At 47.6% G+C, this 22867-nt stretch overlaps 6 protein-coding genes across 6 annotated transcripts; 1 reads left to right on the top strand and 5 right to left on the bottom strand.

Annotated features, from left to right (window-relative positions):
• Positions 1-1435: 1435 nt before the first annotated feature.
• bgt3 (uncharacterized protein) lies at positions 1436-3371 on the bottom strand (the record flags this gene model as incomplete). Its single annotated transcript, XM_057221274.1, has 3 exons — positions 1436-1580; positions 1657-2659; positions 2750-3371. The coding sequence occupies 3 exons, from the start codon at positions 3369-3371 to the stop codon at positions 1436-1438; spliced, it is 1770 nt and encodes a 589-aa protein (XP_057071546.1).
• Positions 3372-5003: 1632 nt separating this feature from the next.
• On the top strand, positions 5004-6161 carry N7516_008556 (uncharacterized protein; the record flags this gene model as incomplete). Its single annotated transcript, XM_057221275.1, has 1 exon — positions 5004-6161. One exon carries the CDS (start codon positions 5004-5006, stop codon positions 6159-6161), a length of 1158 nt encoding a protein of 385 aa, XP_057071547.1.
• A 647-nt stretch (positions 6162-6808) lies between these two features.
• N7516_008557 (uncharacterized protein) lies at positions 6809-7647 on the bottom strand (the record flags this gene model as incomplete). Its single annotated transcript, XM_057221276.1, has 2 exons — positions 6809-6987; positions 7167-7647. The coding sequence occupies 2 exons, from the start codon at positions 7645-7647 to the stop codon at positions 6809-6811; spliced, it is 660 nt and encodes a 219-aa protein (XP_057071548.1).
• A 29-nt stretch (positions 7648-7676) lies between these two features.
• On the bottom strand, positions 7677-10867 carry N7516_008558 (uncharacterized protein; the record flags this gene model as incomplete). The annotated part of the gene is made up of 5 exons (XM_057221277.1): positions 7677-7849; positions 8335-9133; positions 9327-9415; positions 9563-9833; positions 10805-10867. 5 exons carry the CDS (start codon positions 10865-10867, stop codon positions 7677-7679), a joined length of 1395 nt encoding a protein of 464 aa, XP_057071549.1.
• An 8048-nt stretch (positions 10868-18915) lies between these two features.
• Positions 18916-19433, bottom strand: N7516_008559 (uncharacterized protein; the record flags this gene model as incomplete). The annotated part of the gene is made up of 2 exons (XM_057221278.1): positions 18916-19128; positions 19269-19433. 2 exons carry the CDS (start codon positions 19431-19433, stop codon positions 18916-18918), a joined length of 378 nt encoding a protein of 125 aa, XP_057071550.1.
• Positions 19434-19507: 74 nt separating this feature from the next.
• On the bottom strand, positions 19508-21728 carry N7516_008560 (uncharacterized protein; the record flags this gene model as incomplete). Its single annotated transcript, XM_057221279.1, has 3 exons — positions 19508-19761; positions 19831-21445; positions 21498-21728. 3 exons carry the CDS (start codon positions 21726-21728, stop codon positions 19508-19510), a joined length of 2100 nt encoding a protein of 699 aa, XP_057071551.1.
• Positions 21729-22867: the final 1139 nt, after the last annotated feature.

Genomic DNA, 22867 nt, shown 5'->3' on the forward strand with positions numbered 1-22867 from the left:
GATCTTTCTTGAGATTGTTTGGACCTGTTGAGATTAAGTCACATGTCATGATCTTTCACATGATTATACACGCATGTGCACCTTCCAAGGCTGTTGAAGTACCTGCGTACCTTCCCGATTAGGTGCCTTCCCTTTTGGGCGAGACTCGCCCACCGCAGTTCCCCTGTTTGCCTGAGCCACTGGGAAGGTATAAATACCCCCTCCCCCCCCAATTTCTCTCTCTCCTTCTTTCTTTCTTCTCCATCCCTCACCCGAGGTCCCTCCAGGCCCACATTGCACTCCGTGGTTCTCTGGACACACACTTTTGTTTGAACTTTCTTTTTTGAACTCTCTCAGCTTCAGGTCTTTATTCAACATATTGATGCTGTTGTCAAGTGATCGGTTTTATCCTGATGAATCTGGCGGGTCTCTGTAGGCGGCCCTTGCTAGGCTGCGAATGGCACGAAGCATGTCTGGGAGGAAACAGGAATGGGCTTCGGTCGAGACACTCCTATGCACCGCTGCGGAAACAGACTGTACTAGCTTGGGTGCTCCCGTTGTCCGCCAGGATCTGAACCAAGGGGCTCTGTTCTCATCTCCTTCCTCTTCGTGCTCTTTGAGCCAATTTTTTGTTCATCCCACAGAGATAGCTCTCTTTGTCCGAAGATCTTTCTGAGGACGCTTTTCTTTTTTTTTTCTGGAAGGTCCCTTCTTTTTGATGGTCCCATTCCATTGTTGTCTCTTGATATTGTCTCTACTCATTCCTGTCTCTTGCTGTCTCTTGCTGTCTTGTGCTATATTTTGTACAATAACACTGAAGGGCTTGCTTGAGGGTACAGGGGTACAGAATGATAATGATCAATGAATGAAGTTAGTGCATACATTTGTTTGTAGTTTTGATAAGTATTCCCAAGCCTACTCAGAATTGATGAATCGACCCATTATGTACATTGAGACAGAGGATAGCTAGTATGTAGTATAGCTATGAAAGGCAAAACACGCAAATGATCCCTGTTAATATCCCATGAAGACAAAAATTCCACCACCAAACAGATACTAAGACCCTCCTCGTAAATGGAACGGAAAGGAAAGGAATGAATAGAACAACAGAAGATATGCAATGTAAAAATCAAGCATGGCCCAAAGACAAGCAGAATGTGTAAAGTCTACACAAAGACAAAAAGGACAGGAAAGATGATGGACCGCCAGAGAGGACCCCCGAGATTTCGAATCGAAATGGAAGAGATGTAAATCCGAGGAAAGATGCAAGGACTCATTGAGAGGTGAGATCGTCGGGGGTTGCGATCGTGATGAAACGGTGTTGGAAATCGAGACACGAACGCCAGTGCAGAACAAAAAGCAAGACTAAGAACATGATACATATGCACATAAAAGAAAATTTCATGATCATGATGCCATAAAACAGCCACAGCCACAGTCGGAATCTGACAGCATCTTATGGGGCCGTCTTACCATCACAGTCTGGGATCTTGAGGCCCTTCTTGAGCTTGCGAGCCGAGTCCATCAAACCCCATTTATCCTCCCATTCCTTGCCGGGCGTGTTGAACTGGACTTTCCATGGTTCATCAAAGGCCTCGAACCTGTAGAGAGGGTTAGGAGTTAGTAATCTGAATGAACGGCCGGGGATTGAAGAAGCCGTGGGCAGCGAGTACATACCAGAAATAATCAGTTCCATTTTCCAGCGCGGGACAGATCCAGTCGGACATGAAAGTGTTCATGTTATCGACACTGGCGACAGAACCAGGCGTGTCGTCGTCACAGACCTTGCTATCACCGCAGTCCTTGCCGCCGCCACTGGGCCATCCAACTTCTGAGATGATCTGCTTCTTGTCCGTGCCCTTGGTCAAGGAGACGTCGTGGGACTGCCAGAAATCCCATGTCCATGAAACAGCAACGTCGACGTTGACACCGGCGAAGAAGGGATGGACGTTAGACATGACGACGTCCACTTCATCCACTAAGTCCGCGTTCCAGTTATCACCGAGGTCGGAGGTCGCGATCAATAGATCTAGGTTGCGCTTCTTGACCTCCTTCGTGACGTCTTTGATGTACGAGATCAAGGTCTTCTGGGCAGACTGCTTGCTTTCGCCGGCGCGGTAGAGGGCCTCGTTACCGACAATGATACCCTTATAGATGGATGTGTCCTTGGTATCATCGAGGAGCTTGTAGAGGTGCTTGATCTGTCGTTCGGTCGAGGTGGTATTCGAGTCAATCCATACACCGAGCCAAAGTTTAATATCCTTGAGCTCGAGACGATCGATCGCATGAAGAACCATTTCAGTCTGGTTGCAGTCGGTACCGTAAAGACGCACTGTATTAGTCAACTGAGACAGGACAGCCATGTCACGGGTGATATTATTCTGCGACGGAGGCCACTTCACACAGTCCGGGTACTGCACGCCCCACGGGGTGTAGTCCATCCCAGGGAAGACCTTGTGGAGATCGTTGTTACCCATCAGAGCCTTGATCTCCGAGGAGTGCTTGTCGAGGTCGCCATTAGTCGTTGCATCATCCGTAGCAGTTTCCGCACCGGCCGACTTCGACTTGTTCTCGTTGTGCCGATTACCAATTGTACCACCCACGGCACCACCGATGATGGCACCTAGAATCACAAACCCAAGAACAAGACCGACAATCCAGCCCATCTTCTTGCGTCCGTCTACTCCATTGTTCGCTGATCCCCCCCGAACCTCCCCCCACCGCCGCCTTCCAACCCCCCACCGGGAACCGAGTTATATGCGACATCGACATTCTTCTCGCGACCAAACAGGCCGGTGAGAAGGCCACCGGCAGCGGCGCCACCAGTCGCGCCGGCCGCAGCAGGCGCAGCCCGGTTGCGCGGGGGGAGCAAAGTCCTCTTCGCCATCATCGGCGATGTCGTCGGGGTTGATATTCGACATCTCGCCATTACTGTACGCGGTCGAGTGTCGCTGATAAGGTCCACCAGTGAGACCCGCATACGGCGTGGGGTATTGGTATGGGCTATGTGCGGGATCGCTCAGATGCCCGGATGATTGACTAGGCGTCTGCATAGCGGGCGAGGCGAGTGCGCCGCCTCTCGCCATGTTCAATGCGTGGGAGTGTTCGGGACGAAATGAGTCGGCGCTGGTAGGGCCTGCTGAGGGGACGTAGGGTGTGTCTGAGCCGGTTGTGTTATAGTCGCGCTCGGCGGGGCCAGTGTATCCGTCGTTTATGCCGTGAGATGCCTCGATACCACTTTGGCGACTGTGTGTATTGGCGATTCCTAGGGCGATTCCGCTGATTCCACCGCCCGGTGAGCTGGGACCGAGATTGTCCATGCCTGGTGTGATGGTGTGGTTTTCGCGGGAGCTGTGGGAATAGCGACGGGTTGAGGGTGGTGAAATGTCCATTTGTTTTTTTTTTTTTGTATTTTGAGGGAGTTGAGAGTGACCGGTGTCCGGTGTAGACCGGACTTTGAATAATAAAAAGTTCAGAAGTTGAGAGTCGTTGAACCCGCGAACGCACCGGCGAACGCGAACGGAGAAAAATGTAGGGAAGGTGCCAAGGCAGATAATTTCGACTGAATGCAGGAATTCCCTTCTGAGACAAAGGAAGATCGAATAGAAAGAGACGAATAAACGAGAGAATCAGAATCAAATCAAAGCCCAAGTACACATTAGCGGGATAAATAAGGGCGTGACCGGGACAACGGGGGGAAATCACAAATCACTATATTATTCAACATCCATGTATTTTATTTTAACCCATTCTATCCTTGTACACCTGGGTAGTGTTATATCTCAAGCAATTTCAACATTCCAGGGTCCTTTCAGGGTCTTCCAGGGTCCCATGTGGGACCTTTTCAGTGGATTCGTGTCCCCTTGGCTATTTTTATCTTTTATCCTATAACATATATGTAGTTATAACTAAACACATAGATCTCATTCAACGTTAAAATAAAAGTCGTGGTATCATCTAAGGCATATCACTATAGACCATATCCAATCCCTTTCGTTTTTGTTTTGGGATTTTCTCCTTTTCTTCCGCAACCCGTCAACGCCCTGACATACCAAAGACCGAAAACAAATTTAATCAACTCCCAACAAAAACCACAGAAAGTAAGAAAAGTAGGAAAAGTAGGAAAATAAAATAAAAATAAAAATAAAAATACTATTATCTTCAACCTTCAACCTCCTCCACGTCCCGCTACATAGCATTCTCAGGACTAGACTTCACGTCCACGCTCTAGGAACCATCGCTTGCCACGACGAGTATCGAAATGATCAGGTATATCCCCCACATCCTGGCCCGCAGCAAGCATACTGTTTCTCATTTTATATAAGCATCCACTATTCGCAAGCGGTTAGCGGGATCTCTTATTTGTCTCAGCTGTAGTCGGATTGTTCCATGGACACGCGGCACATGTGTGTGGGATGATGGATGATGGGTTCAGGTGAAACATTTTTCCCAGAAGGGTAATCATAGTGAGAATTGCTATCGACAAATTCGGAAACATCACTTCACATCTAAACCCCTCACGAGAAGGTCTATCCACAATAGCATCAAACACCTTAGTCTTCGAGAGAGTTTTGAAGGGCAAACTTCAGTCGCTTCAGCTACCGGATGCTTGCGAAGCGGATTGAACATCAACCAGTTCAAAAGTTTACGGTACCAGCAAATTCAAAACGGTATCAACACTCTTTACCAGCCAGTAAGTTTCTCATCTGTTGTGAAGAGGGTCAACGTTTTCGATTCAAAGTCAGTATCGGCACCGGCCTATTTTTCGAGGACACATTCAATCGGAATACCTTATCGTTCACACGACCTTACGAATCACCTATTTTTGTTTCTGTTTAAGAAGGGCTGGTATCCTTGGTCATGATTTAGGTGCTTATACCTACCTAGGTAGGTGCCTAGGCGTATACCTATTTCCTAGATAGGATTAGTAGCAAGTGACTTGCATTCCACTCACTCTATGGTTTCCCACTTTCCTCTTCAAAGCATCTTCCACGCACTTTCCTTCATCTGGCTCTCGGCCCAAGATGTCTGAATATGACTTCTCACTCTGCGAGCGCAACTGGTCACTAGCGAGATATCTTGATTTCCCCCTACCATCGTCCACTTCCATGTCGCCCCCTCGATTTGACGAAGAAATGTCTGATCCTATACCAAGCTCAACACCCCCAGCCAAAAGATCTGTCCGAACCCCAGCATCCAGTCCAGCGTCCCGGCGCAAACGCCAGAAGCTATCCTGGGTAGAGAATACCCCAACCGCCACGACGGTCAATTACAAGTCACCAGATTATGTACGTGAGTTGATGGCAAGAGGTGTATATCAATCAGATGGAAAGCCAACAGAATACCATATGATGGTGGCACAACTCGAGAAGCGCCCAGCCCATTGGCAAGACCTTCCCAGCAGAACTCTAGATTCCTTCGACGTGATCATTCAGAGTATCGGAAATAAGGGAAGTATTCAGGGAGGCATTGTCCCCCTTTTGATGGATTATATTGGATTGCTATTAAACCCGGAAACACTGGCTGTAATGGACATCCCATTTGAACAGTGTCAGCTCCCTATCCAATTTGATTGCAAAAATATCCCAGCACCGTACCCTGATGTCTCTGTTGGTCTCCATCGAAGCCAGTTCATGGACTATATACCAGCTCTGCACCACCTCGACGATATTGCTTCGCCAATTTCAAGGACTCCCGACCTTATATTCCCATGCTTTGCTCTTAAGGCGAAAGGTAACAGCGGAAGCATAATGGACGTAGAAACCCAGAACCGCCATAACACAGCAAACATGTTGTTCAACCTAAGACAGCTTTCGGTTCTCGCAAACGGTGAAGAAGCCACGCACAGATCATTTGACCGAACTATCAAAGCCTATTCGGCCACAGTATCACAACAAGCACTTACCATCTTTTCTCACTGGGTCGAACAGAACGAAGACAGGCAGGGCTTGACATTCTACTCGTATCCCGTGAAATCTGTCGCTTTCGGTGGATGTGGATCATATGAGGATTGGAACCGCGCCGCGATGTACTTACAGAACGCGATTTCCTTCACAGTCCAAAAGACGATAAGCCAAGTCAAGGAGGACCTGCCGAGATTGAACAAGGAAATACTCCGGCAGATTCACGGCCAGCCTACACAACCTACCACGACTCCCTCCAGCCCCAAATCCAGTCAGTAGGAATTAAAAGGATGAAGGTTCATATCACTTTTTCTTTTGCTCTCCACTTGTGTCGTGTATGAAGACGTATAGGGCCCTTTTCAATTCAGATTCAATTCACTTTAGAAGTCCCTATAGAGATACCTAGATTTGTATGGTGGCCAAAGGCGTATAACTACAACATGACTATGTAGGCAGGTTGATGTATTAACAATTTACAGTATATGTATTAGGGCGTTGTATAAAGCGGTACTAGTTCAAGACATCAACACCCTCCCAAAAAGGAGATACGTCTTCGTAGTCGTGTCGTGTCTTGTTTTCCCACTCCGCTATGTCCTGGTCTTACGTGTGTTATATCTCAAGCAATTTCAACATTCCAGGGTCCCATGTGATAGTTATAAACACATAGATCTCATTCAACGTTAAAATAAAAGTCGTGGTATCATCTGAGTCATATCACTATAGACCATATCCTATCCCTTCCAATCCCTTCCAATCCCTTTTGTTTCTGTTTTTTTTTGGAATTTTCTCCTTTTTCTTCCGCAACGCCCTGACATACCAAGGACCGGAAACAAATTTAATCAACTCCCAACAAAACCACAGAAAGTAAGAAAAGTAAAGAGTAAAAAGGAAAGATAAAACAATAAAAATAAAAAATAATATCCTCTTCAACCTTCAACCTCCTCCGCGTCCCGCTGCACAGCATTCTCAGAACTAGACTCCAGCCGACGTCCACGCTCCAGGAACCGTCGCTTGCCACGACGAGTATCGAAATGATCGGGTATATCCCCCGCATCCTGGCCCGCAGCGAGCATACTATTTCTCATTTTATCGCGATAAGCATCCACTATTCACAAAAGGTTAGCGGGGTCTCTTATTTGTCTCAGCTGGAGTCGGATTGTTCCATGGACACGCGGCACATGTGTTTGGGATGGGATGATGGGTTCAGGTGAAACAGTACCAACCCCCCAAAAAAGGATTATATAAGTCGAAAACAAGAAACCAAGAAACCAAGAAAACACTTACACGATCGCTGTAAAAATAACATCCGTCCCGCAAACACACGACTCTGACTCCAACTCATCCGATAGCCGAGATCATTAAGCATCAACTCCTTCCGATGTTTTCTGCGTGAGATCTTCGGCACCTCGATGTCAGTCTCGGCGTCAAGCGACGGCGCAGGCACAGTCGTGCGTCCGATAGTCGATGCCTCCGGATCATCCGCTTGCTCGGTGTCATCGCGGAAGAACCGCTTAGCGGGCACGACGCGGTTCTCATCGCGCATCTGGATGGGGAAGTAAGTGCGCGGATAGACGGCGTTGGACTCGCGGTAGGAATCCGGGATCTCGTCCATGTTGACTTTGTCGAGGACGACCTTGACACGGACACGACAGCCGCGCTGCGGATCGTCGACTAGGATGAATTTGCGGCGTTTGCCGTCCGGGAGATGGCTGAAGAGGTCGTCGTTTGTTGGGCCTTGCTCGTCGATGTGGTCGGTTGAGTCCATGCGGGCTGAGGTGGCGATGGTTTGGCGGCTTAGTGAGGTGAGGCTGTTGTCGCGGAGGAGGGGGGTATGGAGGGCCCGCTGGCGCTGCCGCCTGGGGTTAGGGTTGTTGGGGTGTCATGGAAGATGTGGGCGGGGCGGAGGTCGGGGATTGAGGGTTGTGGGAGGCGGGTGTCCATGCTCCGGTGGCCTGGGTATTCCGTGCCTATGGGGAAAAAGGGAATTAGCCTACGCTGTACAAATGCATGTTTGACATGTCGGGGAAAGGAGGTTCAGTTCCAAAGAAAGGAGAGCCAAGGCACAAGATGCGCAGTGTCAAATGATAAAAGGACGACAAAGCAGTGAAGTTGAACAGGGTATGAAATAAGACAGATAAGAACACGGACTGCGGATCAGGTAGGGATATAACAGAGAGAAGAGTACACATCTCATACAACCGTTGACACATCCTCATACACACATACACACACACAGACACAGACACAGAGATCGGACCAGACAAGACACAAAACTCCCACATATACACATACAAACAAGACATAGATCCGGTCCGACAAGAAAGAAAAGCCCCAAGAAGAAAATACATGAGTGATCCCGCCCCTCTTTGAAAAGTAAAAGAAAAGAAATAAAAGGATAGGAAAATATCGACGGAACAAAAGCACAAAACACATCACATGTGGTGAAACATACCGCTAACTTCCTCACTAGGACTACCATCAGGTTGATGATGATGATGCATCTGCGGCGGGCCCATCGACATGGGACCCAAACTCGGACGGGGTACAGGAGCCGGCATAGCACTCATACCTGGAGGCGGACCAGGCGGGCCAACAGGACCTTGCTGGGCCATATGAGTCGATTGAGCGGGAACCGACTGTCTTCGGTTAATTTTCGCCATACGACGGACCCGTCTGCTACGCAGTCTCGGGTCCTGATTGCTGTTGCGCCAGCTATCGACAGCACGCTGAATTAAACCACGCTTTCCTCTCAGAGCAGGATTCAGATCTGCCAATGCCCAGCCGACGGCATTGCATTCTGTTTCGTAGACCAGTCGGTTCCCGCGATATTGGTCCTTGCTGCAACAGGCGCGCGGGTACACACAGTTTTCGGTTTTGAATTCTTGCGTGAGCGTGTCCACGATGACTGATTCCACGTCACACCGAATGGTGTATTCCATCTTCACCCGGTCTCGGGAATATTCGAAGGCGATCCACTGCACACCGTTGCTGTCCTGTCGCACCACTAGCGGGGTCGTGGCTGGGATGGGGCCTGGCGCTGCGCTGGAGGTGGTACCACCCAGTGGTGGGCTTGCGTGGGGATTGCTGCCGGACATTGCGTGGCTGTTGGTTGCGGTGAGAGGAGGGTTCAGCATTGTTTGTTGTGGAGTGGTGGGGTGCTGGGAGGAGTCTAGTTTCATGATCGGGCTGCTGGACATGCCGGATGTAGGGAGGTGGGGGGAATGGTGTGGTGGCCCTTGGGATGGAGCTTTCTGGGGGGGGCATCATCAATGGCTGTGTTGTGATAGGATGCGGATGCTGTTGGGGAGAATGGTGGGCTCCATATGGCGAGGGCTGAACTGGGTTCATGGGAGAATATGGAGGATAGCCAAACATCTGTGGTGGCATCTGTGGTGATTGGGAATACATGTTGCGGCCATGTTGTTCATGCGGCTGAGAAGCTACCGAAGCTGGTGAGCTTGATTGAGGGGTGTGGTAAATAGAGGGATAAGGTCTCTGCATTTGAGCGGTAGATGCCATGAGGTCAGGTGGCCCTAATCCTTGAGGATTAGCTGATGTCTTTGATAAGCTAAAATCAAATAACTAAATGGTGAAGAGCGTCAAGAAAGCCAAGCACCAGTGCATCACTTCTCAACCCCAACAACTCCCCACCAACAGCTAAAGAACAGAACTGGGCTTACCACTAGAAGGGTAATGTGCCGACGCCGGGGTCGTTGTATAGGGAGAGTTGGTGGTATAGTAGGGTGAATCCTGAGGTGGTGGTCCGTAGGGATTATGGTGGTGCAGGACGCCGTTTAATGGATGAGATGGCGGAGGGTATGTGGTAGGAGGAAGAAGAGAAAGAGAGGGCTGAACAGGCGAGGCGGGGCCTTGCTTCTGTGCTAGATTTGATCGAGGTTGTAATGCCTGAGACTGTTGAGAACCGGGACGCCCAGAGTTGCCGTGTCGAAGCTATAGCAGAAACAAACATCAGTGACTATGACTTCAATAGCCAGCCCCTAAAGGTTGCTAGAAAGATACGAGCAAGATTCGAGCCAGAAAATGCAGGGTGCTACAAGCTGACAACGTGGATGTAGGAAAGAAAGAAAAAGAAACTTGGGAACACAGCCATAAGTGTGCAGAGTGACATCAGCGTAGAACCCCTCCGGTCTGGCGTGGGAATTTGAATCTTGCAGGTATGCAGAATCTCATCATCATGGAGGCGAGGGGGTTGGATTGGGCCACAGATCAATGATAATCCTCGGACAGGGATGGCCTTAGGTGAGTAACAAATGGGCCAGGGTATAACCGGGATAGTCCGTCCAGGACCAAAGAATAGCATGGATCTGTGTAGCGTTGGTGTGTCCTTGATATCGCGAGTGGGGGTTCTTTTTTGTTTGTTCCGAGGGACAAAGCACTCAAAAAGCTGGATCATGTAGATATCACTCCCAATCCGCTACACGGACTTTAGGCATGGGGGATGTTTTTTTTTTCGTTGCTCTCAATTGAAATCATTTTGGTTGAAGTGAGGCTCTAGTTGGAGCAAGGGCTTTGGTGGGTCCAGAATAGATGTATACAAATGAGACAGTCTGCCGTGAGTCATGGCCAGTAGATGCCAAATCGACCAGAGTCGGGTTCAATAGCTCGGCATGCTGAGTTGACGGCTGTTTTCTGATTGAGGGATTCGCAACGCTGCTCACCCTGCACAAGATCCAGGTCGACGAAACAGAGAATCGAGAGAAGGCTGACCCCAAAGGCGTGATAGACATCCAATTGTTCGAGAGAAAAGGCAAACCCCAATGGTAATAGAGCTCTCCCGGCAACCACATATAGAAAGGACCAAGAAAGATAGGAATGATATTGAAGTAGGAAACGTATCACAAAATCTATAGGGTAGACGGGAACTCGAAAGGAAAAGAGATACGTATGGAAATGATACTCACGGGATCATCAATTGGATCTTCCTTGTACTTCGTCGCTGGAGGACCAAGGTCGGGCTGTACCATGCCGGTCATGAACGACCTCTCTCACGGTCCAAGACAGAATCTTGCAAAACTTGGAAAGAGTACAAGATTGAGAAAGTGAGAGCTGGGATGGGGTTTCTTTTGGGAGAAAGAAAAAAAATTAAAAAAAATTAAAAAAAGGGTGTAGACCACGAGGGCGATCCCGAACTGAGGCTAAACAGAAAGCTGCGCGACACACTAAGTGACTGGGGTTCAGGGGGGCCGTGTCAAGGTGAAGGCAAGTGGAGGGTCCAGGGTCGTTTATCTAGCTGCACCCGACTCCATTCTTATTTCCTTCGCAAACCTCTGAGAGCTAGAATCAAAGGGTTTTTAGAAAGAGAGAGAAAATATAAAGAATAATAATAAAAAAGAAGAGAGAAATAATTAAAAAAAGAATAAAAAAAACCCCCGAAAAGAAAGAGGAAAAATAGGGAAATCTAAAAAGGAATAAAAAGCCCAATATGGATAAAAACATAAAAACATAAAAACATGAAAAGATAAAATAAAAAAAAGACTTCCCAGGAGCAAAGTGTATCAGGATCTTGTAACTAACTAGCGGGACAGTGTAATAATAATGGACCAGGATGCCTGGACGCAGGAGATTACCTCGAGTCCGGTAAACATCCGAGCCTCTCTTTAAAATTAAATGTGTCATCTAGCCAAAAGAAAAGAAATAGACGCTTGGGGATGATGTGCAGACAAAGAGACAAGTGGGGAAAGGATGTGCTACGGCATATTCCAGTGGGGGAGTAGTCCGTAAATCTATGTTGTATGTTGTATATACAGAGGGTTAGGGCAAAAAAGGGATTTGCCGCAACGGCTTGGACTTCTCGGATCTAGTGGAGTGATCGTGATACGTCCCTTGAGGTTGGTAATCCACATAATTCATATTTTTATACAACGTATGGTGTTGGAAAGTGAAAATAAATAAACTCTGAGACCTAGGATTTTGAGCTGAGATTGTGATTACGCCGTTTGCCCCTACAGATTCTAAAATAATATAGGAAAATACCTAGGTACATTGCACCCAGACTCAACAGGTTACGGGTGAATCCGTTTGCTCATGTTAAGATCTAATACATAACATCCAATGACCCACAAAGTCTAGAATATGTTGACCCATGAAGATTAGCGTGTGGACCTCGGGATGGACTCGAGGCTAAAAAAGAAAGCTAGTTGACGTTGCCCTCGGATCGTGCAGAGGCCAGTTTCAGGTACGGCTTGGGCTGAGAAATTCTCGCCGGAGTATATCGAAGATCGGCGGAATAATATGTGAAAAGAGTAAATGAATGAAAAGAAAAGGAAAGGAAATAAAAAGGAAATAAAATCCCCTCATTTTGAAGACGCGTACTCCGTACTAATAAATCTAGTAAGTTACACCGATCTCTCAGCTGCTTCTTTCCACGGCCCAATTGTCTAAAGAAAAAAAAAAAAAAATCTAGCTCTTCAAATAAACTCGAAACAGCCTAACGGCGCCCATCACCATTTCTCTTTCTTGGCCGGTCTCTGCGTTCGTGGGACCCGTGTAACCCTGTCGATCTCCATGAACTAGTACTCCGTACGAACATTCGAAAAAAGACCACTGATATATATGCATCTAATATCTCAGAACAACAGGGGACGATCGAGTCCCTCTCTCTCTCTTTCTCCTTGACGCTAACGTGAGAACAGCATCGTTCTGTCGTAATAATAGCCAATCGAGTTAAGATTCACCCCACCAAAGGATGTGGGCCACTACTCGCGTTTGCTCTATCCAGAACTAATCTAGTGGCATCTTAGTCAATCTTGGCATTTATGTTTTATCAGTTCAAGAAAGAAAGAGAAAGAAAGGCGAGTGAAAAAGAAAAGAGAGATGCAAGCCCCAACCTTCCCCTAATTTTCTCCGGTTTCTGACACCGGCCGATGCATGACACTTGAAAGGATTCAAATGGTTTTGTCTTTCGCCCCTGTGCTTCATATGAAATGGCTGGAACGCTAAAAGAATTTGTGCCTAGGCACCCGTTTTTCCTGGTCTAAGTCGTGGCTTTCGATTGGATTTAATTAATTTTTATACTTCCCCTTGTCCTTTGTACGGAGTACGGAGTACCCTTACCCTTCTTTGTACCTCGGGGGTGGAGACATCCCCGAGTGGACTTTAGACCCATGGACTATCCTCGGAGGTTATTGGACTATCCTCGGGGGTAATAACGGTAACCGTCCATGGCAACAATGTGAGTTTGATATCGAAGCATTTAAGTTTCTATTATCATTCATATAGCCCTGGGGCGGGTAACCGGCTCATGGGGCTCTCACCTACTCTGTATGTAAGTCTACAATATCCGTTGTATCCGTTGTAATTTGATCAACAGAAAAAATGAAAGCATGTCGATTTTTGCGCAGTGACTTTGCATGAAGGTGAAATTATGGGCGTACAGGAGTCCAACTTCGGAGGTTTAGACCTGCACGATAATAATAATGATAATAATAATTAAAACAAAGAGAAAGAAATTTTTTTTTTTTCAAAGTAGAGTGCTTCCAGAATCAGACTAGTTTCCTCCTCAGCTACACAACAAAGACACGGAAAACGTAGGGTGGGAATGCACCAATGAAGTTCTGCCCAATGGATCGTCAAGTAGGGTGATTTTGACCTCGGGAGTGTTCGAGGCACACCCTAATCTCCCAGGAACTTACCTACAACATAGGTAGAGACTCAGCCCTGAAGGTTGGAGCTAAAATCCGAGTGCACGGTTGTATGGCCCCCTTTTTCTTTTTCTTTTTTCTTTTTCTTTTTCTTTCATTTATTAGGGCTAGAAAAAAAAAAAACGGTGTCATTTCCACGGAGGACTATCATTGGCGTTAGTTGTATGATCGATGATCCCGCGGTCTTCCGTTAAGCCGTACCCGCAGTCCCACACGATAATTTTGGAGTCTCCAAGCTTCAGAAATTGTGATAGCGTGACCCACATGGTCTATGCGGACTACTCCGTATAGAATATGGCATGAGGCACTTTAGATATATTTTGTATTCCGTATGTCAACCCTTTTTCTTATTATATCTTTTATTTCTTACATCTCAATCCCAACTAAAGCTGAGACGAAGTGGAAGAGTCCACCTGACACCAATTGTTACACACAGTATCACCGATCAAAGTGGCTGGGGCTGACCGGGGACGCTACCGGGGGGACGAACCAGAGAACCCCTGGGCGGATCAACCGACAATCCTGGCCCCCTTTTTCGCTCTAAAGAGTGCCACTACCGCCCCGGATCGACTACCTGGAATGGTCCAGAACCCTGGCCCATTGTTAGGTCTTTTTACATAGCGAAGCTCTCTATGTTGTATTTGCCGACTTAGCAATTCACCAACGTGTGGAACTAATTTCTTTTTTTTTTCCTGTCGGTCTCCGTCGGTCTCGATCTGTTGTCGATCCATAAGAGCGTACGTCATGTTCGGACAAAGACCCCAGGTGGCCTGTGCGAAAGAGAGAGATAGAGAGAGAGAGAGAAACACCGTTTGGATATGAGATTTTTATCTCGTATGCGGGAGACCAAAACCCTAACCCCGATCAAGTAAGAGGAAGCTAGGTTTTTCGCAATCACCTTTGTCATCAAGGGGCTTGAACTACAATATAAGCAGTAAAAGGACTTCGAGCTACTGCTGGCCACGGATGCATATCAAGATAGTTCAAAGCGCTTAACTTGATTACTGAAACTATGAAACTATAATAAAGCAGGCACTCCGTATCCCATATGGAGTAGGTTGGATTCGGGTGTTTTTTTGAACCCCGAAAATAGAAAATACCCGGGAGAAGTCCACCGTGATCTTTTAGTCAATTCTTTGTTTTCTGATCGACAGAAGCAACATGGAAAAAAAAACCCCCCAAGTTTAAAGAAGCAGACTTTCCGACGTCCACGTTGGCCTAGTGTAACCCTTGCTGCTTGCAGGTTCAGTGATGCAGGCGAGCTGTCTCTCTTCTTTCACCTCCAGAACTAGCTTGAATTTGAAATTTTTCCTGTGGAGATAAGACCGAACTCCGGGGAGATACATACAACATACTTCATCGGAGCTCGGCAAGATGTTGAGGCCGGTGTGTCCGATTGCTCAATATCGACGCTCGGCCCTGAGTATGGATACATGGGTACGCCAATGGGCACGGGGCAATTGAGGGGCTATAAGCCACAATCTAGTAGATCGCGGGTCGAGCTATAGTCCTAGGAAGGTCAACTTGAAGTCTTGATATTCTTAGTCGCTTGGCAGTCTATGGTTACGTTACGTTGGCTGCATCCATGGATCCATAAATCCTGCCCTAGTGCCGAGGTGAGTTGGGCTATTTTGATTTAATTTCTTGACAAAGTTTTTTTTTTTTTTTTTTTTTTCTGAAAATATTTGAAATCTAATTGCCCCCAAATTAAAGTTGGCATACCCTGGTCTTTCGTCCATGCGGATATTGCCCCTGCTTAGTCTGCTTGGTCTGCAATGATCTGCCCCAGGGCTGTCAACGGCTTCAAATCCTTGAAAAGTTAGCATATAATCAATGCTTATGTATATCACTATCATCACTATGATTCACTCCAAACTTTACAGCCCCAGCTGATGCCAACCAATTCAGGGTCCCAATACTATATATATATATATACATATATATACTATATAACTATTAAATCATTCTCCGCACTCCGGATCGCCCTAAGACAGATATAGCCCCCTTGAACCAAGCGGGATGGTGCCGAGAAGAGGAAATGATAACCGCCCCCAAAAAGAACATACTCGGATATGTTACATCGGCTCTCTCTGACCTTATTCCCTATACGCTGAACGGAGTACTCCGTACATGTATGTATGTTGTATTGTAGTTACTTATTATCTTGAACATCGACGCGATAGATTACCTAAGTAGGTAAACGTTGAACGGCCCCACCATCCGGATCCGAAGAACGGAGTTCAGAACGTGCGATGGGGATATTATTAATTTTAGCCGAGCTCTCTCGCTTCTCGATTTCTCGATTTCTCCTCCTCCATACGGAGTAGGTAAGTACTTTGTACCAAAATCCCGCACAGATTGAAGGTTATCACACCGGTCTACTCCGTACGCCGGCCCCAGCCGCTAAAACCCGTAATTGGGGAATATCGGGGAAAGATCATAACCCGGGGGCCGACTGATATTATTTGCTACGTTGTACAATCTTGGAAGGATTGTATCATTTACATCCAATAGAAAATTCAACCCAGGAAAACATGGTAAATATATACATAAATACATGCAGATTTGATTCCTAGTTGTAACTGCGATATGTGGTCACCATTAATATAATAAGTTTTCGGCTCTTCCACGCGTTCAACATTCTCACACCGAATGTTCCCTCAAACTCTTTCGAAATGGTTTCTAGCCTGAACCATAAGTCAAAGTCAAATTACCCAAAAAGTTAGTTCTCACCGCAAACCAAAAGGAAAAAAAAAAAAAACCTTTGCGAGCCATCCCATGTGGGAAAGAATGTGTTAGAGTATGCATGTGGGCGCGGTAGCCCGTCGCGTGGCCGGAGTTAGCGAATTGTTTCAGAATTTAAAAAGTTTTCACATTTACTACCTAGGTATCTGTTGAAAGACACGGAAATTGTCGAGGCTGATCGCTGCAGAAATAGCGAGAATGACAATTACCATACGGAGGAGTCCTAGATATGCTTAAGAATTATACCGCATGAACTGAGCTATCTGCACACTGCACCGTTTAATCGAGGATTAGAGCTATCCCATGTATCATATGTCACAGCCCCGGGGGAATAACCAAAACTCCCTTGTCCTATAATAATCCTAGATATTGGTGATAAGCACTGAATCACTGCTCCGTACGGGCCACGGGGTAGATCGTAACTAACTCAGTCTCGGCCCTATTAACAATCTAATGACACAATCGGGAGGGTCAAGGTCAGATGTGTCAAAATGTTGAGTGGAGGAGGCAGGGGGGTCAACAAGTGAGCGCGTTTATGTTTGCTTTTTTTTTGTGGCTTTTGCCCCCATGTGCCACGACGATCTTCAACGAGTTCGGGATAGTTGTCTCCAGTCAACCAATCTTGACTGTTTGTACTCCATTGAAGGCGTAAATGCAATATAACAATTTCCTTAACCCCCAAAGCAACGGTTTAGCTAATACTATCTTAATCAAATTCGGAAATACTCCATGGGGAATCCGGAGTTACGGAGTTGTCCAAAAACAAGCATAGGAATATTACAAATCACATTGTGACGTTAAAGAAGATCGTGTCAAGGATCAGCACGTTCCCTTAGGTTTAATCTCCACAACGGAGGTAAGCACTGTATGTTGGATGTATATTGATCATTAATGGGAACGAGACCAGATTGGACAGTCCCCTTGTCCTAGGATGGATGTACTCCGTACCCTGTACAATCTAATAACCTGATTCAATAGATCCATCCCGACAGTCAAGCACCCGGCAAACAAGCTCTCTCCACCTTCCTTGATTTTGATTCATATGGAGAGATCGACTTTCTAGATTTCCATGGTAGCTGTTAGCTTATAATATTGTCGACTATCATACGCTATTATGCTCCGTATATTGTAACTCCTTTGTCTAGGTGGAGCCCACCACTCGCCACACCCATGACTCGCTTCTACCCGGGTTTTCTCGCCGTCCATTAACAGACAACCTGTGGACGGTTAGCTCCACAGAGCTTGGATCATCAAATCGGATGTGATTTCACATCCACGGCCTCCACACTAATCATACATCGTATATCGTATACAACATACAGAGTAGTTATTTCGTATAGTATGCAGTCTAGCAGTGATGTTAACTAGTTATGTTGTAGTTAGTTCAGGGTCTTTGGTTCGGGTTTACATGAGGCATATTAAATGCCGCATACAACATACAACATACGTATACTCCGTAACCAGCCGTGATCTCGGGCCACTTCTAGGGCCGAAGTAATAAAATCTCCTGTTGTAACCCTACTATAACTCTTTAGGTAACTAGCTGCTCCCCATGATTCGACTATACTATACAAAGTATGGAATAACAAGATGATAAACAACTCAACCAACACTGGAAACTATACCGATGCTAGTGATGTAACACTATACACGTACTCCGTAGTAGTTAACTAGTTATAGTCTCTTAACTATTGGTATGTCCATCCCACCCTATATCTATCTAGTTAGTCTACTATTTCACCCGGGCAATTGCAAGCTAGCAAGGGAAGTAGGTGGGACGTGCCTCGAACAGGGGAGGGGTAGCTAATCTATTCTTGTACGGAGTACTAGTTATAATCTCCACGCAAATTATCTTGGGTGGATTTATTCCAAGTACTCCATACTCCGTCCTCCGTGGTAGAGATCTACAGATGTAGCCTCAATTTATAATGAGTCAATTTCCACCATCACTAGAAGAACATCGGTGAAATCCGAAATCCGACAAGAACCCGACTCCCAACGCAGAAAACCCCCAAATGTTTGCCAGTGGCGTATGTCTAGAACCTGCAGCCACTTATGCATCTACGAGAATCTCAGTGTTTCCCCCCTTTTTTTATTTATACACTTTTTTTAGTCTGTTTCCCCAGTGGGGTTAGTTTGTTTTCTTTTTCATTGAAAATTATTGAGATTTAGGCGTTCTTTGATAATTCCTGGGGCAGACAGACACTACTTCATAAATATGGAGTATATATTCTACGGAGTATGAAATAGAAAACAAGCAAACATGGAAAAAAGAAAACATTGCATCCCGACACAATTGCGTTTGCGGTCGTGGCAAGTCCTATTTGCTTTTTTCTCTTGACATTTCCCGCCTCCTGCACTTCTAGGAAGGGCGTTTGATTTGTATGTATTTTCCTTTAGCGCTCTTGTGCTCTCCATAGGTACAGATGCACACACCCACAACAGAAGTAAACATCCGGAAGTGGGGAAACCCAGCTCCAGACTCTGCTATCTTCCCTTCCCTCTTTCCATTGAGATAATGTAATGACACGACTACATATGCAGACCCCATCGTATCGACCGATCCAGAAGTAAGAGTGTCACAAAAGCTGAGATAGCAACATATGCGAGTCATGAAAAAGAAAATGTCACGGCGAGTTCATCCAATGAGCCGCACCACCCGGAGTTTGACTCGCGTTCGTTGTATCTGGTCTAATATCGGATGACTGTGGATGCGAGCGCGGGTGGCCTAGCAACTGATCATCGTTGGGTTCCGCAATTAAAGCCGCTGGGGCCTGATTGGGTCGGAAAGAATCCAGCGTGTTGCGCTGCATGTGTAGGCGTTGTTGATCTTCGACGTCCTGTCAAGCAATATGACAGGTGCGTACTCCGTACTGAGTGCATACAACGCAACCATGGATTGGTGTGGATGCGGTGTAAGTTGGTATAAACCGGAAGAGGAAAAAGACACGACTTGAGTCTGAGATGGGTTTGTTTGTACCGAGGACCTTGGGAGGCGCGTAAATAGGACGGGTGCTTGCTTTTTGTCTGCAGGGGCTTGTCGCATGGTCTTCGTCCCCAGAAGGATAGATGCATTAGTCACATTTGTTAGAGCTAACTTGAGAACCGACGGTTTCCTCGCCCCTGCACACTTGGCGAACGCCATTATGGTTTCAGCGGGCCGATGCTACTTCGGCGCCCTGCGAGGCATATCCAAATCTCGAGACATTGAAAGATCTCCTATACCGGCGCAGCAGCCGGATTGCTCATCCTAGGCCGTTCAGCCTCATGCATTGAGTTGGTCGACGCGCGTGGACGCGACGGCAAGGACATCTTCTGTGCGGGTGGTGCAGCGGCCGCTTCGAGCTGCTTCCAGGGCTCTTCCTCGCCCTCGTCCTCGTCGTCGCTGGAAGACTCCTCGCCCCGGCGGCCGTGGCGTTGAGTCTCATCCCTAGACTTGCGTCTCTCGCGCAGCTGTTCCTTGTGTCGAGTATCTATGCAACTCAATTGTGAATATTCTACTTCAAATGTGACTAGGGGATATACACAACACCGTGACTTACCTCTGATCTCCTGTGTCTTGACAGCATACTGCTGGATCTCCTCCTTGCTCAAAACCCTCAACACAATCACATAATCCGACCGCTCCTCGAACCGTTCATTGCCCGCTTCCAATGCCTCCGGATTCACAAGCCGCCGGTCGATCTTCGTCCAGCGAGCTCCCGGTGGGATCCCTTGCTTATGGGCATCTTTGAGGGGAGCGACCCCCTCTCTCACTGGATTGGGCTCCTCTGGGAAGGCCGGGCGCGGAGCCTTGAGGATTCCCTTGGGAGGAGCATCGGGCTCCTTTGGAGCAGCTGGCTCGACAGCAATAAGTCTTCGGGGGTCATCTTTGGCCTTGTCGACCGGGGGCGATCGTCGCGAGTCAATGGCGTGATCATCCTCCAGCATGCGGTGGGAGCGAGAAAATCGGTATCCACGCGAATGGTCGCGGTCTCGCCTGTGGTGCGAGCGGTCCCGACTGCGGTCCCGGTCACGGTCGCTCTCGGTGTCGGTGCTGCTGTGCCTGCGACGTGCGGGCTCACGTCTGTAGTTTCGCAGGTCTTCATCTGACGTGTCGGCATCATCGATGTGCGTCCGCCGCCTAGAGTGTCGCCGCGATCGACCGTGGCGACGGGCATCGGCAGGGTCCAAGTAAGCTTGCTTGGTTCTTTCATTGGCTGGAGCTGCTTCTACCAGCTCACGCGATAAGGGCTGGGCATCGTGGTCATGTTCGCCGTGTGGCCGTCTGTGCTTGCGTTGTGACGGACGGTGGTTATCGTAGTCCGACATGTCAGAGTATCCGCCTCCCAAGGCCGCAGTTCCAAGTCCTATATTAGCGAGCGCGCCGACGTCATGTGGTTTGGGGTGATGGTCTTCTGGATAGCGGTGCTCCCGATCGTTCGCGTGGCGCGCTCCGTGGGCACGGCGGCGGCGACGCTCGTCACGTCGGGAGGGGTATTCAGCGTCAGAGTCTTGAGGTACGGCAACCAGGGCTTGATCATGGAATCCATCATTCGATCTATGTGGGTCCCGATGGTCATCTTGGCCATACGCTGAGCTTCGTGGCCGTTCACGCCCAAGCTTGTCAAGGCCCCAGGATGTTGGGGGTGGGCCATGAGGACGGTCTTTTCGTGTTGCCCATTGGGGGGTTTCTTCCACGCCAGTGTTACTGAGCGGCCGATCGACAGAATATCTCGGCCCGCGATGGCGCGGCTTGACAGGGTAGTCCCGGTCGAATTGCTCACGGGCATTGGTGTATGAATATGCGTCAAAGTCATCTATGTCATCGCCTTTCCTCAGTCCGTCATACGCTGGATAGCGCGGTGAGCGAGGGGGCGGGTGGACACGGTATTGATGTGCACTGTGATCAGTCCTGTGTCTGGCATCATTCCGTGGGCCGATATGGCCCGTATCGCTCGCATAGTCAGTGCTGTAGATTCGGCGATGGGCGGGGTGTCGAGAGGAAGCAGGGGTTATATGATGGCCGGAATCTGTATGAAGAGGGCTCGGGGTACGGCGGTGAATTGAGTGGTGCACGGGCGAGAGATGTTGACGGGATGTGGGAGGTACAGCCAGACGTACTGGCGTCTCGTAGTCGGCTTGTGTTGATGTGTTGCTTCTGTGTCTGGTGCGAGGCTGGACGCTGTATTCGGTGCGTTTTTTTGGCGGATGCAGTCGGATCACGGACTCGATGAGACGATATTTGGTGGGCCTCGAGTTTTGATGGTCGCCCTGAGCGGTACCCAAAAGCACTGGCGTATCCAGTATCGGATGGGTAGTCGGCAAAATCGTAACGCCTTGGTGCATCATAAGGGTCGTAGGAGGAGTTTAGTTCTACCATGCCGGTTGACGCTCTCATGGGGTCAATCATGGAGTGTCGAGCTCGGCTGGGAGACAGATTTCGGTAGTGACTCGACATTTTGAGATCTGAAGATGCGACGGATGTAGATAATGATAAAGCCTGATCGGTTGAAATCAGGTGTAACAGTCTTCTCCGGTCGGCTTCGGGAGATGACTATTTAACAATCCGAGTCGGGTTATGTAGAAATGCCCAACCTGGTCGGTTTGACTCGAAGGCGAGGATTCGGTCAAAAGTCGAGAAAATCGGAGCCGAAATTGACACGAATCCCGGAGCCCAATAGTTGCCCAACTCAACAATGAAGGAAGGGATTCAGAAATGTGTTGAAACGAAAGGTGTGAACAATGACGCAAAGGTGGGTTGGGGGTTGGACCAAAGGTTAGTAAGAAATGCCAAGGGATTTTCCCACTGATGATTGATTATTCAGTCAAGGTTCTCTCCAGGGCTTTAGGAAGGAAGTAGACAGCTTCTGAAATGGAAGAGAACACAAAGAACACAAAGAACACAATTACTAAATAAATGTATATAAATGTATATAAATATGATTTCCATGGATCCAGAGAATATGAACCTTGGGAACTCAAAGCTGTCAACCGTGGATGCCATGCGTTGTTCCCGCTCTTTTAACTATGAAACTCCCTTACTTCATATGCGTAACACTCCCCCGACAGGCGGTCAAGAATCCTTCATTTTTGTTTCGCCCGGGTAAGCCTTGGAAGCCATATAGGTACCGAGATATGTGCCCCGGTGGGTTCCAAGGTTTGTGATATCACTTGAGCCGCATGAAGGGGAAAATTAGTGTCGTTTGGGGTAAATTTAGAATCCACCCACTCAAAACGTTGATATAACTTAGTCCTGACTCCTGAGCACCCGGGCAGATCTAAGTGCTTATATGATACTCAGTGAGCAAAAGCGGCAAGGTCTAAGTACTATAACGGAAAGGGAAGTCCAAGAAATGGCGGAGGAAATCAAGTACATAGGTAGCTATAGGCATTTACAACAGAAATGACATCTAGTAGCAATGCACTGGGAAATTCTTACTGTGTTCATCGGCGCTTTACCAGATATTTTAAGGCTAGGTGCCCTTATGACGGTGAATATTCCCAGGTTCAAGAATAAACTATTTGGCTAATATCAAGGCATGAGAAAAGACATATTAAATGCCTGTCAAGTGAAAACAACATCCAAAAATCCGAAAT

The sequence above is a fragment of the Penicillium verrucosum genome (genome assembly GCF_028828655.1).
Source record: "Penicillium verrucosum strain IBT 35672 chromosome Unknown utg000003l_segment0_segment0, whole genome shotgun sequence".
NCBI classification, from domain to species: domain Eukaryota; kingdom Fungi; phylum Ascomycota; class Eurotiomycetes; order Eurotiales; family Aspergillaceae; genus Penicillium; species Penicillium verrucosum.